This window comes from Hyposmocoma kahamanoa, unplaced genomic scaffold (genome assembly GCF_003589595.1).
Source record: "Hyposmocoma kahamanoa isolate Upper Pololo Valley unplaced genomic scaffold, ASM358959v1 62, whole genome shotgun sequence".
In the NCBI taxonomy this organism is placed as follows: domain Eukaryota; kingdom Metazoa; phylum Arthropoda; class Insecta; order Lepidoptera; family Cosmopterigidae; genus Hyposmocoma; species Hyposmocoma kahamanoa.
The window spans coordinates 10,350,174-10,368,931 of record NW_020653850.1 but is presented as its reverse complement, the minus strand read 5'-3'; the positions used below and the strand labels follow the sequence as shown (position 1 = coordinate 10,368,931).

Sequence of the window (18,758 nt, the reverse complement as noted above, 5' to 3'; positions counted from 1 at the left end):
GAAACTAAAGAGCACAGACTGTCTTGGCCATTTAGAAGGAATGGGAGACGAACGGAAACAGAGTCCATTTTTTGGTCGATCTACTAAACGAAGTCGCTTCAGGTACAGCAAGATCATTGCTGTGGAATGATTAGCGAGGGACAAGCACATTACTGAAGGAGGTGACATAAATTCGTTTCTGATGCCAGGACATATTTTGGTTCACTGAGCCAGTTAAATTCAGGTTAGCTTTACAATTCACAAAATTCAAGAAGAAAATATTATTAAATATTATTCACACTTAAAATTAATTTCAATAGTGATATTTTATATGATGGCCCATACTAATGAGGCCCTCATGAAACTTGTTCGTTCTTGTTTGTTCGAGGAAGGAAATCGGGCATCTAACTAAATAAATAACTAGAAAGCTAGGAATCTGAGATTAATATATATGCAATGTAATACACATAACAGTGCAAAATAAATTAATGTTCATCTACTTTTAAAAAAAACTTACAGACCTATGGCGCAAAGTCAGCATTCATCTATATAACGTTGTTTGTTAACGGTCGAAGAACTTTCATAAATACCAGCCGACAAAATCCAATAAATTTAAATATTTTGCTTAAGACCATATCATTAGCATCCTATTTAAGAATCAGCTCTAATCGGTATAGTCTCCTCTACTCCTCACGGTTCATTGGCAGCTTCTTGACCTCTTTACAGCAGCTCACTAAGATGTTCTTTTAAATTTTTATTGAATTGATATTCAATTATTTTTTGTTAAATTACTCCACTAGTTTGTTATAACTATTAATACAAACATTGAACACTCAGAAAAAAATGATGATGATGTTCTTCTTTATTTGTTCACATTCTCCCTTCCTCTCTTTCTTTTTCCTTATATTTTCCCCTCAATTATAAATATTATCACAATGATGTTATTACGATATGGTATTCTCTACCCACATTGCACTTATCCTCAGTATTAGAAATTTGAAAGTTCTTTTGGAATTGGAAATTTAACTATTTTTTCGGATCTAAATTGCCAGCGTAAAGGTAACTGATAAAGATCAGTCCTCACTGTGGAACCTGTAACGAGACCCAAACGTTGGTTTATTTAAAACAACAAACATACGTGATTTAAATTCGAAAAAATGGTTTCATTTCCTATGTTTAGCAAACTGCAAAATCCTAAAAACTTAAAAATTTATGTTTGTTAACAAACTTAATACTCGGCGATGTTTTCTAAAGGCTGCGACCGCAAATATGTCTTGATGGACTCGTAAATTTTCTTGTTTGGTTTCTCGAGCATCGGTCCACCGAATTCAACTGAGATTATCTTCCAGTTGTCATTCATAAATCTCAACATGGTGTCACCTGGAATTTTCAAATTGATTATATAGCTTACGAATCATGGTGTTTTTAATGATGGCGCTACAGTTCATGATTTCTATATAAAATTCAGTAAAATACACAAAGTGAAGAGGGTATTTTTAACTGATCTATAAATAATAAGATTAACCCGACGGGTAACGCCATTGACACAATACTAAGAGCGGTTACACACGGCGACTTTTAGCAGTGAGGAAAACGCGATGCAAACGCGATGCAAATGCGATACAAACGCGATGCACGTTTTAAACTAAATAACTAATTTCTCTATGTAATGTTTAAATTAATTTCACTTTGCAATTAACATAAACCCATACAATTTTTGGTACATAATGATTCAACATAAGCGATTGTATCATTGCAGTCGCGTGTTTGCGTTTATGCAATCGCGCGTTGGTATCGATGCAATCGCGCGTTTGTTTAAATTCAGTCGCGCGTTTGCATCGATGGAATCACCTATAAATCGCAAGTGCAAAAATCTGAGGAGCACTGCCTCTGTGCCCGTCACCCTGAGACATAAATTGAAAAGACCCATGTGCCAGTAATTTCACAAGCACGGTTACCCTTCAAAATCGAAATGTAGTAATGCTCATTTTACTTCTTGGCGGCAAAATTAGGCAAAGTGGCAGTACTACTACTAGATATTAAGAATGAATAATCGTATGTTAATAAAAACCATAACCGACTTACTTAAAACCTTGTTTCCATTGAAAAGATTAGTCAATTGAAAGTTGGCGCCGTCCATAACTTCGTATTTGTACTTGTAGCTTTTTAAGTCTATCATGTCCTTGCCGTCAGATGTCTTTGCCATAGTGAACGGAATCGTCATATCCACGTGGAGTTTCTCTGTGAATCAGGTTTTATTAAACAATATTAAAAATTTAATAGTGACCGATAGGCTTAGTGAGGTATGTGGCAGTATTATGGTATAATAACATAAGTATGGTGACTTGTATGTGTGCGCGCCCGCCGCGTGCCCTGTGCCACATTAGCATAATCTCGCTATGCACTCGCGTTGCATAGTGCTCGTCGTCTCACGCATTATTGTGCGAATGGAGTTACCATACTTTTCTATGATACTCTAAGTGACTGAACGAACAAGTCGTGCGCCTGATGGCAAGCAACACGCCTGCCCATAACAGCTGCAGTGCCACTCAGATCTTTAAATCTCAAAGATGTCTTATTATCAATGATCAGAAATGAGGGAATTAAATCTACCTAAAATATGAAAGTTGTCTTAGTATGGACATACAAATTTCGTCATCTACGTGTATAACGTTTCTTTTTTATTCTTTATTTCCTAAACATTCCAAAATACTTTTTACAATGGACAAATATTTAAATACGTAACTACCTATAAAAACACAACTACAATATTATTTTTTGAGACAGTAAATTTGTAGCAAATATTTAATAGGAAATAATAATTTGTTGCCTTGAAGCTTGACGTGCTCTTTACCTTGTACTCAAATTTCAATAAGTAATATGCACAATGATATACAAAACATAATCAGATCCGAGAAGTCTTGGGATTTGTAGAAGGGAATGTCCACGTTATTCTTTAGTTTAGCTAAATTAACTCCCTCGATTCCGACCATTGCTTATTATATGTGGCACTATGTAACAATATATCCACTATTGCTCATACCTTTCCCCAACATTCATAAAAGCTTAGAAATAACGTAATTGCCTGTTTTGTTTGTTTTAAATAATATAATTTGAAATCTAAAACTCCCACTAAAAGTCTTATTATATTAATATGGAACGAAGGTATTTATGTATGTTATCTAAAAAAGACCTTTGTAAGTATTAAAAAAATAATTATTTTCTTCCAACGGAAAATCATAGTGAGTTCGAACGCTTTCAGAATACATAACGAAATTAATCAAAGAACAATAGCTTCCTCTGGTCTCGACACTTTATTCTGAGACATTCTTTGAATTTTCTATTCTCTTTAAATCGTAAAATGCAAGGAGATGAATTCCCAATAGATTGTCTAGTACATTCAATACAGCAAAAGATAATTATAGCAGCGTCTTAAGTATTCGTGCCAAAATCGCCACTATCATCTGCATAAATCTTTTGGTTATAAAAAATCACACACGTACATCATATCTGCATAAAATACAAAACATACTTAGTTTAAGAGTAAAATCGCCATCTCCAGTGATAGGCAGCACTAGCAATCTGCCTGAAGCCTTGTAATGCCCCTTCATAAAAATGTCAGTGTCCCAAGCTACTGCGATTTGCTTCTTCTCCATGGCAACACTGGAAAGTAAATAGAAAGTTCACTAGAAACTATACTGTAATAAAAAAAGAAAATAAAATTACATTCTTACATGCGGCATCATGTAAATAATGTTATAAATAGTGAGAAAAAAGAGGTGGTTCTCAAAATTGTACTTTTTTTACGTGTGTGTATTACGGAAAGAGGGTAACTTTATAGTAGTCTCATTCAAATTTGAAGAAAATATTCCATCTCTGAGGTTGACAAATTATGGGATGAATCCGATTTATTGGATTTCACTCACTTTCCGCTACCCGATTTCAATAAAACTTGTCAAATCGATGTAATTCCACAAACTTTTGAATTAGATTTTTTTTAATAAAAAGTAATTAATTATTTTGTTTAATTATTAATACGAAGATCGAACACTTAGAAAAAAATACTTCGATCCGGCCGATTTCCAACCGACGTCCGTGCCATACGCTAAGCCACGGAACGAACCAGTGAACCTCACGAATTTATCTATGTGCTCATTGTCAGATCTTTGTATTTGGTTTTCAACGACTTTTTAGCTGTAGCGTCTATGAGAAATCTATGAAAGTATTTCGTCACCCAGTTAGGTACCTTTACGGCTACCAGCTTTGGCTAGAGATGTCGCTATTAACTGTAATTAATTTTTTATTTAATGTCAGAATGTTTAACCACCATGATATTTAATTGTTTTTATATCATAATCAGATAATTGAATATCATGGTGGTTTAATATTCAATATAAATTTAAGGCATAATTATTATAAATATTTATAGACTGATTGCACTTAATGTGGAAATTTCAAATTTTATCTGTAAATCGGAATCACTAGGACAAGTTATTTACTTTACAGCCTATGTACATACACATAGGCGTTCATATCTGCCCTTGTCTTTCCTTTGTTGTCAGATCTTTTATTTAAGGGTCACGAAATAATAGTATCAACGTCAATCAATCCAAATAAACAAGGGGACTGGGTTCAACGTTGCCGAAAACTTCAAAACATTTAGTCAACTTTTATCGTCGATAAAACTGTCAGAGAATCAATAGAAAGTTTTCAAATCTTTGAATTGTACGTTCTGAAGTATTTTCATGCTTGAAATCAAGATATGTAATACGGTGTGAATTTTCCACACATATGAAGTCGTTGCACTTGCGTCAGGAGTGGTTATTAAGAAACCGGTTTCATCTGGTTATCGCAAAAGGATCACAGCTTTACGACCATATTGCCTATTCATATTACCTTCTATGAAATAGGTGTTCTACTACTAAATTTCACACATATAGCTATGTTATATGTTTTAGGGATGTATTTTATCAGAGATGTAAAAAAATACTTTCGATATGTATACTGCCTTAATGTCCAATTTAGTCTGATACAGTGTTATAACTCTGATTTGTACTCTGTATATATTACATTTTTGTATGTACTTTTGTATAAAAATACGAACCCATTTTCGAATTACTGTGTATGATAATGATAATGTATTTTTAATGACAAAGTGCCTGATATCAAACTAGGAAATACCCTGTATTATGAAACCCAGATTAACATTACCCAAAACAACCAGACCAGAACCAGTTTTGAATGATTTTTCGGAATTGAATGACTATGACTATGAATCGAAGGTGCGCTTCAAACTTAGGGCCGTATTCCAGAACTCTACTCAATGCTGAAGTCAGGACTTGAGTATGATTTCAAGCACTTATTGATTTAGAATGATTTCTAACTTTTGATCTATATTATTCTTCTACTTAGCCAATAAATAGCTACATTTGTGGTTTATATTTTACGAGGCCAGTATTTTACTAAGGTTATTATTACATTATCAATAATATTACCCTTTCACGCACATTATCAGCATTTACCGTCAAATTAAATATTAGAATACGATCGTACAGAGTACCCAGTTTCGCTAAGAATGTCAAAAAATCAGCAAAGTCGTGCATCTAATGGTAAGCGACACGCCTGTCCTTAACAGTCGTAGTGCCGCTCAGAGCTTTAAATAGCAAACATCTCAGGGGCACTGCCACAGCGCCCGTCACCCTGAGACATAAGTTCACAAGTCCCATGTGCCTGTAATTTCACCAGCACTCTTAACCCTTCAAAACCAAAACACAGTAATGCTCACATTACTGCTTGGCGGCAAAAATAGGCAAGGTGGCAGTACTTCCATGGACGAACTCTTTCACAAGGATTCTACTGCTACTAAATACTATCCACGAAAAGGTTAAGGACTCAACTCGCCTAATTACACGGGGGAAAATATCTTATATTGTACATACTCTGTTTTCGTAAGATTGGCCTTCCTTAATCCTTTTATAGAGATGTCGTTTACAACTAGCTTCAGGCCAGCCAAGTCCACCTTGATATTATCCACATGCATTACGTCAAGAGGTTCCGTGCCAATGTCTGGCATGCCAGCGGTGAATACCGGTATCGCACCTTGTGCCGAAGATCGGATACAGTTGGAATCTGAGAGCTTGCACTTTGGAACTGGCACTGTAATAAGGATAGAACTTGATATTATTTGTTGTTACTAGATGAATATTCTTAAAGCAATGTTCTTCCTCATCAACGCATTGGAATGAAAAGGTGTGATACATATTTGTTAACCTTGGCCTATAACAGAGCTTCCTACGTCGACGACCTAAACAAGATAATTTCTTGATATTATTCACTGTTATTAACGAAACTTAACTGGGTTGCCAGGTGCATACGAGTATATAACATTATGCAATCTATACACTTACATTTTATTAACAAAATTGTCCTATGCTCGTTTAAGTACATGACGAATAATAATATAATAATAAATAATAATAATAAAATTGTTTATTGAATAACGTATTGTACAAATGAATAACTGAAGACTCATTATGCGAATAAATGTAAAATATAACACATATACCTGAATTAGGAGAATCCTGTATTTCAGGAGAATGAAAATGCAAACCACGGAAAGGAAAAAAAAAGTAAAGGTACCATATTTTTGCAATTCACAGCACAATTCACTGAAAAATAATCTGACTTTTATCAATAAAATAGAATAAAATAGAATAGAATCATTTATTTCATATAATCAATTTCATAATATCACAATTCGAAATATAATTAATGTCAAGGGATAACATGATCGTCATTAAGGTAAATAATAATTTTAATGTTAATATAAAATAAAATAATTAAAAGGGAAATAGAGAAAAATACGAACTACAAAAATACAAATAAAAATTTAAATATTTTCAAAATACAAACGTCCAAAATTAAAAATATAATTACAATTTGTTTAAAAGAAATTCCTCTACACTGTAGAATTCATTATCCAATAAAAGGTCTTTCAGTCGGGAACAAAACACTTAGTCATTTGTAACACTTTTTAGACTTGTTGGTAGGTGTTCGTAAAATCGGGGCCCGATTACTCGCGGATGTCTGGTTGCGAGTTCGGTTCGATAAGCAACGGGTTTCAGTATTCCTATATTACGTAACAGTCGGCCTCCGCCTATGCATTGCTCGTAATATGTATGTTTTTATGCACAAAAACAATTACATCGTGAATGTACTGTGAATACGTTGTCATCATTCGAAAAAGACTACAGGACTGATTATCTTTTATGCCCGCTATGGTTCGTAGTGCGCCTTTCTGGAGAATGAATACGCTTTTGGACTCAGTGGAATTGCCCCATATTGTAATACCATAGGACATCAATGAGTGGAAGTATGCAAAGTACGTTTGCCTCAACACCGCAGTGGACACAAGAGGACGCAGTTTCCGCAGCGCGTACGTAGCACCTCCTAGTTTCTCGCACAAAGACTGAATATGGGCTTTCCAGCTTAAGTCTGTAGTGAAGCCCAAGAACTTGCATGTGTTGCATAGTAGAACCGCAGAGGATAGGAGCTTAATGGAATCAATGACACTTCTTGATTGAATCAATCAAAATTTATCTGAACCTATCAGTCACAATGATTGTAGCAACTTTTCAAATAAAAACATTATTATATTATATATTATTATTTTTGAAAAAAATTGAATCATATTGTAATTGATTCGATTAAACGTCACTTGATAAGCAGGTTTTTAGTTTTAGCGTACATTTGGAACAAAATAACAAAAAGACTAAATAAATAAAATTGAAAAAATAATATTTGTTTTATAAAATCGCTAATAATAACACTCAAACGTTCTAATTAAATTAATTTACCGCCAGCAATAAATTGAGATTAGTCACGCAAAACAGGACAAAAGACACCTTATTGCTGTTCTTAACATCACATCACACAGAGACATCTTATTGTTGTTTAAGATAATTATTTTAATCGCGAAGGAGCATCAGATCAATAATAACCCTACTTACATTACTAATTATTCCCCACACAAAGAATAAAAAACAAACTATTTTGCTGCCTATTGTTTCATTTTGCAACGTTAAACGTCTGATGTTCGGGAAATTTTTCAAGTATTTATGGGAAAAATGTACCGTGCCGTTATTACCAGTTACTTATGTCTATTACATAAGCATAATGCTACACTGGAATCGGAATATCTAAAAAACAGAAGATTTGAAGCCCATACCTTATGCTTTTGAAGAAACGACATTAAAGGACGTTATTATGTGCCGTATCACATAAATGGAAAATAGATGTATGGCCTACATCTATTTCTCTCATGAGTTTTGGTGTAATTTGTGGTTGTCCATGTGGGTGTCCATGGCACACACGGCACAGGATTTCTCAGTGCGACGCTATGAGTGTGTGTGAATTATTTATTTAATTTGATAGGCCCAAACACGAGTTTTTAACCGACTTCGAAAAAGGAGGAGGTTTTCAATTCGACTGAGTTTTTTTTTTGTATCTATGTTACGCAATTACTCCGGAATTTGCGAACGGATTTTGAAGAGTTTTTTTGTTGGAAAGAGTGTATCTTATTAAGTCTTGGTCCCATTTAAATTTGGAGAAAATATTTCACATCTAAGTGTGGCAAACCCCTAGTTTGCCTCTCATGTGGATTCGCGCACTTTCCGTTAACCGATTGCAATAAAACTTAGCAAATAGGTGTAATTCTGAAGTACCAATACTGAAGATCCATCTTTCCAACAAAAAAAAATCATCGAAATCGGTTCACAAATGTCGGTGTAATCGCGGAACGTACACACACAAAAAATACAGTCAAATTGAGAACCTCCTCCCTTTTTTCAAGTCGGTTCAAAATCAACAACGTATCAACGGCATCAAAGACTTACCGGTTATCTACAAAATCAGGACAGAGAGTTTTTTCGATGGATAATAGACAAATCAAACTAGCTCAAATTTTCAGCAATATTGAAAAGATAATATCTGAAGGACATTCAAATGTAATATAAAATATATAATATAATATAGTTTTGTATATTATTATCCCAAGTTTTTAATTTCAAAACGCTCAAGTGTAAAATAGTGATTTTTGCAGAAAACCGGTTACTTTTTTCTACAGTCGGTTTTTTTTCTAATATCCAGTAACGGGACGAACAAGTCGTGTGCCTGGTGGTAAGCTTTAAATCGCAAAGATCTGAGAAGTACTGCCTGTAATGTCACCAGCACCTCTTCAAAATCGGGACGCAATAATGCTCATATTACTGCTTGGTGGCAGAAATAGGTAAGGTGGCAGTACTTCCCTGGACGAACTCTTTCTCAAGGAACTCCACTGCTACTAAATATATGTATGATAGTATACATGTACGTAAGTACGTATTAAAATATGTAGATCTTCAATAACAATGCAAAAGTTATACGCTTTAAATTATATAATAACAGAAGTACATATCTCCGTATAAAATATTTAATGGATACGTACAAGAGAGACCGACACATTAATTAATGTGAACACGAGTGTCTTTTATTTTAATTCATAAGAACAAAACCCTGAAATGATTAATGGAACCCCAAGCGTATCCCCTTCTCGAATAATTATAAGGATTTTCACAAGGCTTTCCTGTTTTCTTAAATTTGGAATTGCGTACCACCTCCCCATAATTGCACGGAGAGGTCATTAAAGTTGTTTACAAAAGGCAAAACATCCATTAGAATAATGCATTTATTCTATATTACAACGTTGCAAATAAACAAGTACTTACTTAAACAATTATTAATTTTGCTGCAATATGTTAATATAATATATGTATAATAACTGAACATAAAAAAAATAATTGCAATGTTGTCTTTCCGACCGTGACCAGATTTACTTAATAACTTTTGTGCCATATTTCTTTATCTACCAAGGATATCTACGTAAATAAACAGGACTAGCCCGGCTGGAAGAACGCTTGTTCTTCCAACCGGGCTAGTTATACTGGAGATTCGGTTAAAATTGAAAATATTTTCGATGCCTGACGTAGTTTAGAGTACAAATTGTATCATAATAATATGCGTAAACTGTGAAAGAACATTGAGATCGCGTCATCGCATAAGACCTAAATTCAGTTTTTAAAAACCCGTGCTTAGCAGTGGAACGTATACAGACGAATTAGTGTAGGTCTTTTTGCAGTTTAAATGGTATAACTTTCGACTAGATGCGGTAATTTAAACAAAATTGTCATGGATAAATTATGTAGTTTAATTAGTTTAGTATTTAAAAAGCCCTGCATTTTTGCACTCTAGTTTACTAATCACGAATAACTTGTTTAATTACTAACTTACCTATGTACTATCATTCAGGAATATATAATAAAATATATTAAATTATATTAAAAACACTTACATTCAGAAAAAACAATTATAATCTGTGTTACACATATTATCAAATGCGTTATCGAATTCATTTTTTTTTAAATTGTTATTATTTTTTACTTTTCAATTTTCTCAATGCACGTTCCGTTGACCGCACGAGTCGAAAGTCGGTTCACTATGTAAAACAACTCTTGCTTTACTTTTATTTATAACTTCTGCGTGGACATTGTTCTGAGTCAAGGCCAAAATGTCCTACATTTGCAAACACTTCCACATGGAAAAGATTAAAAGACCCGCAGTGACATTACAGACAACAGAGGTGAAGATGCGACGCGAGGGGATTCCTTTAGCATAGACTAAAGATTAGGCAATTGTTTCTTCTTGAAGGTCACTGCGTTTTTAACAGAAGGCCCAATACCTATCAAATCGGGAAGAGCTGTGTTTAAGTAACCAAAAATAGTTTGTTACTTTGACCTATCCACATTGTTTAGATAAAAAAACGAAATATTATTTCTTGATGGTGCACAGCTCTACGTCATTTCGCGTACGGTTATTTGTGGTTTAAAATATTTTATTTCTCCAAGGAATAAATTAATACAAGGGCGTGTTGACAAAATGTATTTATTCGAATGACGCTATACAAAGATGTTTAATGTTCTAGTAAAATTGTTATTATTATTTTATAGAGCAAATAAGTATTATAGTAGAGTATCCAATTGTTTAAAATATTTTTATTCCCGGATAATTTTACATTGACTATGATATGTGTGAGATGACAGTTATTATGCCGACAAACAACTTAAAAAAAAATATTTGGCAAAGGTTCAGTAATTACTGTAACAAAAATAATGAATACCATGGCAATGTGGCAACCTAATAAAAATTAATTGAAATAGAGACATATTTGTATCTAAATCATGAATATTTTGTTGTTATTTATTTATGTTTTGATTATGTGCTTTAGCTCCTTGTTTCTTCATGTTGAAGGTAGTCCAGGTTTTTAACAGAGCAGGACAGTTGATATAAGGCTTATTATCAACCAAGGAGTAACGGAGAGGAGTAATATCTCCAACTCAAAATAGATTTAAATATTTGATCACAATAAACGTTTACTAATAAATATAACCCTCCCCCGCAGTCCGCGCGGGTTATGTTTTTCAAGTTTATGTATGTATGTATGAGGTGTCGTTAGATTCGTCTTGATTGTGGGACTGTCATAGGCTATAAAAAATAATCAAAACAGTGAGAGAGTGAATTTTTTTTTTTATCTTTCCAGCTAAATATTTTTGCAGTCGGGTTTTTGTTTTCTTTTTAATAATTTTTAGACTTGTTTGCTCCATTTAATGTCAGGTTTTATTTGCTTTTAGAAGATATAAATTCTAAGATTATTATATCATTATTATAATCTGACAAAGAAATTGAATACACAAAATGTTACTAATAAATTAATTCGAGACATAAATTCAGAAGGGCTATTATTTCTTAGAGCGAAACGTAAGCTTGTAGACATAAAACATTACTTCGCAACGCATTTTTTTTACGACTTTTGCCATAGTCGTTTAAAAAAGTTTTGATGTAGGCACTAGAGACATTATTGTGGAGATTCTTACCTACTAAAATCCCATGTGGCCTACCTCCGAGCATTTTAGGAGGCACTGGTATCTCTTCCGGAAGGTAACACTTGTTTGTAAAGCACTTCGCCCTATCGTTCTTTTTCGTGGATATTCGCATACCTTTTGTGATTTAAGCAATAAACATTTAGTTGCGGTGTCATCAGATAGTAACGAACAAATTGCGTTGATATTGACTGTTTCTCAAACATGTTCGGAAAACTTTGCATTTCTTTCAAAAAACGAACACGGAAAGTTTGTCATTTATGGACCGTGCGACTTCTTTCCGGCCAAGTCCTGCAAAGTGTGTATGAAAATCCATTACTGTCCACTTCGCTAAACTTTTAAATCTACCTACTAATAAATAAACTATGTAAACAAGCAAAAGAAAAAGTCATGTAGCCACTGCCAAGTGTTCGTAATTGCATCGTAATTTAATCGAATTTTTTTTAATATAACACGGTAATATAAACTGAAGTGCTTTGGTATTCTTTTCTGTTTTTTTAGCGTTTTGACGCCGACACTGCCTTGACGACAATGCCTACAAATGCTATGTCAAATATGACTTTTAACTTTAATTAACATATTTTTTACTTTTTCATTAAACATCTTCTCTTTGGTCTTCTATTAGGCCCTCACATTGTTTGAGAAAATCACTGTATAAGCTTCGGCGGGAACGGGGATTGCTTGACTCGTATTTTATGTACACGGCCTCACTGGCACTCGGCTTTGTAACTCATACTAGTTCAGCAATCCCTTACTTCCCGGCCTCCGCATTAATGTACTAATTTGTTTTGTAATCACAATTGCGTTTATATGACTAAATTTATATAATAATGTCCCGAAATCCATCCGGGAATTGCTTGTAGATCTTTTTAAGATAAATGTAAGCAGTACTTAAATGACAAATGTTTTTATGATGTAAATGATTATATGAATACGAAATGGATTTAGGACTAATATGAAATACTTGGTCTAGTAATCTTTATGTGACTAACTTTAACACGTAGTGCAAGTTATTGTTGTATTTCCTTTAAATTTTGACATAAGTATTTTTTATTGAGGTGTAGAAATGTAGATTGAATAGCTTATTCTTGCTTTATTTTTGAAATTGTTAATTGTTTACTGTATTGTCCTCTACATGTTTACTCCTACGATTTTTTTTAACATGCGACCACCACTAATTATATTTGTATGTTTTCTCCAAACGGGTTGTACTAGCACTGTAAAGTATTATTTAAGACTTAATTGAAATTAATATATTGTACTTACTTCCACAAATTAATCTATCTTTATCTTTAATTATAATAATTTAATATACAACGAAGTACATAAGGGAAAAGGCATTAATTGTTTTGTTACTGTTAGGGTGTAAAAATATAGGGTTTACCGCATTAAAATTTTTCACAAAATTGACAGTCAACCGTAACCATGGGACCTGTAAAGGGCCCGAAACTTCGCTTTGTTTGAAAAAAAAAATATACGCGATTTAAATCCGGAAAAATAGTTTCATTTCCTAACTTAATATAGCTTTGACAATTTGGATGGACACATTTTTGATAAGTTATAATGAAAATAATTTGAACTTATGTTTAATTGACTAAAGATTGTCCCATAATAATTCTTTTAAAAAATTCGACATCATAAAATACCTAAAGTATTTTTTCTTATGTAAATTGACACTATACAATATCAAAAATAATTTTAACAAATCGGCACCATAAAATATATAAAACAATACTTCTTACAATAATCGACATTAAAAAATAAACATCACAGCTAACACACCATAATATATGTAGTATACAACGTAATAAGTATACTACTAATACGTAAAATTCCACAGCTGAACAAACTTCCACAAACAAATTATTACGATTAGCCAAAATCGTCAACAAAGTAAATCGAATTAAACATAATAAAAGTAGTCACCGGCCAAGTTCATCAAACCGCGTTGATTAAAATTTATAAACATAAAACCGGTACACTCCCAAAAACAAACACGAAATAATTAGGCAACCTATACTTTACCTGTCGATTCTTACATATTCTTGCGTCCGCATTATAAAACGTATGTTTTTAATATACACAAGTTTAATATGGTTTTAAAGGGAAAGGCAGCTGTTCAAGTTGGACGGTTAGTCGCCATGTCAAGGTTTGCGAGTTACTAAATGCATCTCCGTGTAACGAAATTCTCATGTGTAGTGCAATAATTGGATAGAAATATTCCACTGGCACGTGTTTTCAACGTGGTTTTATTAAGTAATGTAATTCATTAATCATACTTTTAACGGATGTAAGCACTAAGTCGACGCATGTTGACGTAATTACGGAAAAATTTATAATTATATCTTGTTCTGAAGCCGTTAGCATAGAATAACGATAAATCCGATTTGCTGAACTTGGTTTCTTTTACTATATTTTTCACCTTAGTTTTTATTTTGACCACAATATTAACAAATATTTTAAAAACACTTTTTAAAAGATGTTGTATTTATACCCGTGTAGCTGTGGTAGCCTAGTGGTTTGACTTATCGCCTCTCAAGCAGAAGGTTGTCGGTTCGAGTCTGGGCTTGAACCTCTGAGTTTTTTGGAATTTATGTACGAAGTTTATTTGAATATATCATGAGCTTTTCAGTGAAGGAAAACATCGTGAGGAAACCTGCACATCGAAGAAAGTTCACAACCTAAGGAAAACGTATGATGCCGCCAACTCGTATTGGGTTAGAATGGCGAACTGTGGCCTAAAATCTACGCCTGAGAGGAGAGTCAGCAGTAGGATGTATAAACTTATTATTATACATCCCACTGCTGGGTTTTATTATAAAACACTGTCTAAGAAGACAGATTCTTATGACTGGGAAATTTAAAATTGACTTGTCAAGAATTGCTAAAATTCTTGACATGACTAAAATAAACGTTTGCATGATTATGCAAAAGTATCTTATATAGTAATAAAAAAAACGTTATTTGTAATTATAACGGACTGTTAATGTATTACAATATTTCGTGCATTACAACACTGGGAAGGATGTAATGTACAAAATACTACATAAATGTCTACATTGAAAATGAGAAAATTTGAGTATGAACAATCAAATTAAAAGCGCCAAAGTGATCCATCAAAGTCCCAAGTCACATCGAACATGCTACAATGAGATTACAGTATGAAATTCTTCCTTTTTGTATTATCATAATGTCATTTTGATAAACCTTTATTGTGCTTTACTTTTGTCTTTAATTTTCCTAGTATTGTGGAATAAAGTAGCTTTTGTAGACTCAGGAGAAGATATAAAACTCTCGACAAGCTAGATAAATTAAAGACGATTTATAAGTTTATAGTCTGTATTTTTAAAGACGGAGTAACATGACAGTTCATTGCGTAAAAGTGTTGCCCGATTGTGAGCAGCTAGTGATTGCAGTCGATAAATGTTCTATCGACTATCGACTGAGTATTAGTCACGCTTATGGAGTAAATAGCTGAACTTGTTTCATTTGAATCATCCTCAACCCATTATTCATCCAATTATTGAGCACAAGTTCATTAGAATTGTCAATTTTTGTAAGTTCCTACATACATAGACTGTATTTAGAAGTATGTTTATGAAAAATACACACAGGAGACATATTTTAAAGTTTTGCACTTTAATTCAATGTAGATCAAATCCGGCTACTTTTGTTCAAATATACACACACCATCATATCAAGCTACACATTGACGTATCTTGTTCCGTTGCACTGGAGTCGATTTTCGAACAAAAATGTGTAGTCTGATACGCCATTGTCCGTACATACATGAATAAAAATTAATCTCGATGCTAGTAAGCCAATTGTCACAATTGGAATAGAGAAGGCAATTACGCATTTAGTAATCATTAGAACGTTGTAACGTTCACAATCCAGTCATTTTTGGCTAAATTTTATCTTCTTTCACAATCTATCGATAAAACTATCGACAACAACTACATAACTATTTAAAATGTTATGACAACTGGCAACCCTACATATGTCATTATCCTCCGTTTTCAAAAAATGCAAACTATAGTATATTGACAATAGGGGGGTTTACAGTAATAGTGCTGGTGATTGTTAACAGTAAGTAGTAGTTTCTTTAAGAAGAATAAATAAAAAGTAAACGGTCTTTTATGGCCGTTGTTAGTTTGTACGAAAAAGTCGTTACGTAATGTGATAAGAATAGGTAACATTTATCTGTAGTTAGCACGACAGAGCGCGACTAGCGCGAGAGCGACTTAAAGAGCGAGATACTGCCATTTTCGCATAGAGATATCGCGCTTTATGTCGCTCTCGCGCAAGTCGCGCCTTATCGTGCAAACCCTCCTAGTGTGTGTTGATTGGTACAAAACAGAAACCCCCGCATACCTGCTTCTTGACGAGTGTTTTATTACTGCTTAGCTGCAGTTACAAATACATTTTTAAGACTGTGTACGGAAATTGTATAGCGTGTTACTGTATTATGGAAAACTGCAGAAAATATACATAATAATATTATATTATGTAAATGAATTCAGACCCAAACAATATTATTCCTGTGATCACGAAAACGCTCAGTGTACATTTTAATGGAAACAGCTTTCAAATTTAGCACTATTTAAAATAACTACCGGAAAAACACTTTAATAAATCCAGGTTCATCATCAACTCATTTATTTGTCCCACTGCCGGGCACAGGTCTCCTCTTAGACGAGGGTTGGAGGGTGAAGGCCATAGTGTACCATGCTGGTCCAATGCGGGTTGGGGACTTCAATAATTTCCCGAGGTTTGTGAACTTTCTTCAACGTGCAGGTTCCATCACGATGTTCTCCTTCACCGAAAAGCTCATGGTAATTTAGAAATGAAATTTTTAAATTGCATAGGTGTTTTATAAAACAACGGGTTACATTTAAACATACCAAAATATTTTCCATAAAGATGGCTAATTGAGTATTAACAATGAGCGGAGGTGAGTATTACGTGAGACCGCTGCGCGCCGCGCCACTAAAATAGTAATTTTAATGTGGCTGAATACTGGCAACAGTTGCCATTGTACTCTGAATTTTTATCAGACAATTTTTTTTAATACTATTCTAGTTTACTTTCATTGTACTTTTTTCGCAAATGTATTAAAAAACGTCGTTTGATACACGTGCGGATTGTCATTTTCACTTGTCTCGGTCTTGTGAAGCCTCGAGACTCGTGAATAATGACTAACTTTCCGCAGTTGTATCAAAAATAACTATTTCGCACACAAATTCCGAGAAACTGAAAGGTTTTGAACCCACGGTCTCTGCTTGACAGACAGTAAGGCTAGAATAAATCCCGGTTTCCTTGAGTAACAGGCCATATTTGCTTCAGCCTTTTTTTTATAATATCAAGTGACGGGACGAACACGTGCGCCTGATGGTAAGCCACACGCCTGTCCTGCTTATAACAGCCTCCGTGGCTGAAAGGTTACCATGCCGGACGTCTCACGCAGAGGTCCCAGTTTCGATTGCCGGGCCGGGAGAAATATATGTATGGCCTACATTTATTTCTCTCGTGAGTTTGGGTATTATTTGTACATAGTTGTCTATGTGTGTGTCCATAGCACCCGCGACACATGGTTTCCCTAGTGCGAGGCTATGTTGAGTGTGTGCGTTGTTTGTTTTGTCCATAACAGTTGCAGTTCTACTCAGAGCTTTAGATCACAAAGATCTGAGGGGCACCGCCACTGCGCCCGTCACCCTGAGACATAAGTTGATAAGTCCCATGTCCCTGTAATTTCACCAGCACTCTTACCCTTCAAAACCGGAACACAGTAGTGCTGATATTACTGCTTGGCGGCAGAAATAGTTAAGGTGACGGTACTTCCCTGGACGAACTCTTTCACAAAGAGCCCTATAGCTACTAAAAGCATGAAACATGTAATTATATACATAGTACATTTTAATGTACATTGAGAGTTTAACGCTTTTCCCATTGTATTTTGCGGGGTCTTAGGAGGTTAAGCAAATAACTCTTAAAGTGATTCCCTTTTGAAATTCATCTAAATCTCGATTAGAACCCGCCTAGGTACGCAAAGAAACTCTGCTCTGATTCGGATTGAAAGGTTGGGAGAACCAATGAATTATAAAAAGGGAGTCATGCCAGGCAACACTTTTTTGGTTTTAAGAACTTTTTTTAGCAACTCGAATGTCTTAGTGGCAGCAAACAAGTTTAATTGAATTCCATTCAATTCAAATATATTTATACAAGGTGATAAATACATTTACAGTAACCCTCTATGCTGCGCCTAATATTAAATACCATACAAATACCTAATACTAAATACCTAAATCCTTTTTTTTTGTAAACGAATATACAGAACGTATTAAACAATTTATACAGTTCTTTGTTGATATTGTGTCTGAAATATAATTAGAATTATCATATTCACTAAATAATCTACAAATAAATATTATGAATGTATATGTAAATTTAAAGTTATAAAATTTCGCATTCCCTTTGCTATCATCGGGGGACTAAACGTAGGCTGGGTCACTCCTATGATGTGGATATTCCAAGGATTCAATTAATCAATCGCACGAAGAATTTTGCATCCCCGTATATATGGCGAACGGCTATATAAATGTGCACATTTATATAGATTTGCAAGTCTGCACTTATCCCCTGAACAGTGTAACTTAGAGCCTATGCACATGAGCGTATTTTATACGGGTCGACGACACGCGTATATGCAACGGAAACGCGCGTCGTCTGCGCTTATACATGCTGCAGACGCGCTGTAGTCGCACGTATGTATCGAGCATTTTGATAAAAGTAAGTTTTAATTTTAGT

General features: G+C 34.1%; 1 protein-coding gene across 1 annotated transcript; it reads right to left on the bottom strand.

Moving 5' to 3' along the window:
* Positions 1–1,077: 1,077 nt before the first annotated feature.
* On the bottom strand, positions 1,078–10,490 carry LOC113229641 (circadian clock-controlled protein-like). The gene is made up of 5 exons (XM_026463309.1): positions 10,367–10,490; positions 5,919–6,135; positions 3,512–3,642; positions 2,065–2,220; positions 1,078–1,359 (listed from the first exon to the last, which is right to left on the bottom strand). Exons 1-5 carry the CDS (start codon positions 10,425–10,427, stop codon positions 1,208–1,210), a joined length of 717 nt encoding a protein of 238 aa, XP_026319094.1. The 5' UTR covers positions 10,428–10,490; the 3' UTR covers positions 1,078–1,207.
* Between the last annotated feature and the right edge of the window lie 8,268 nt (positions 10,491–18,758).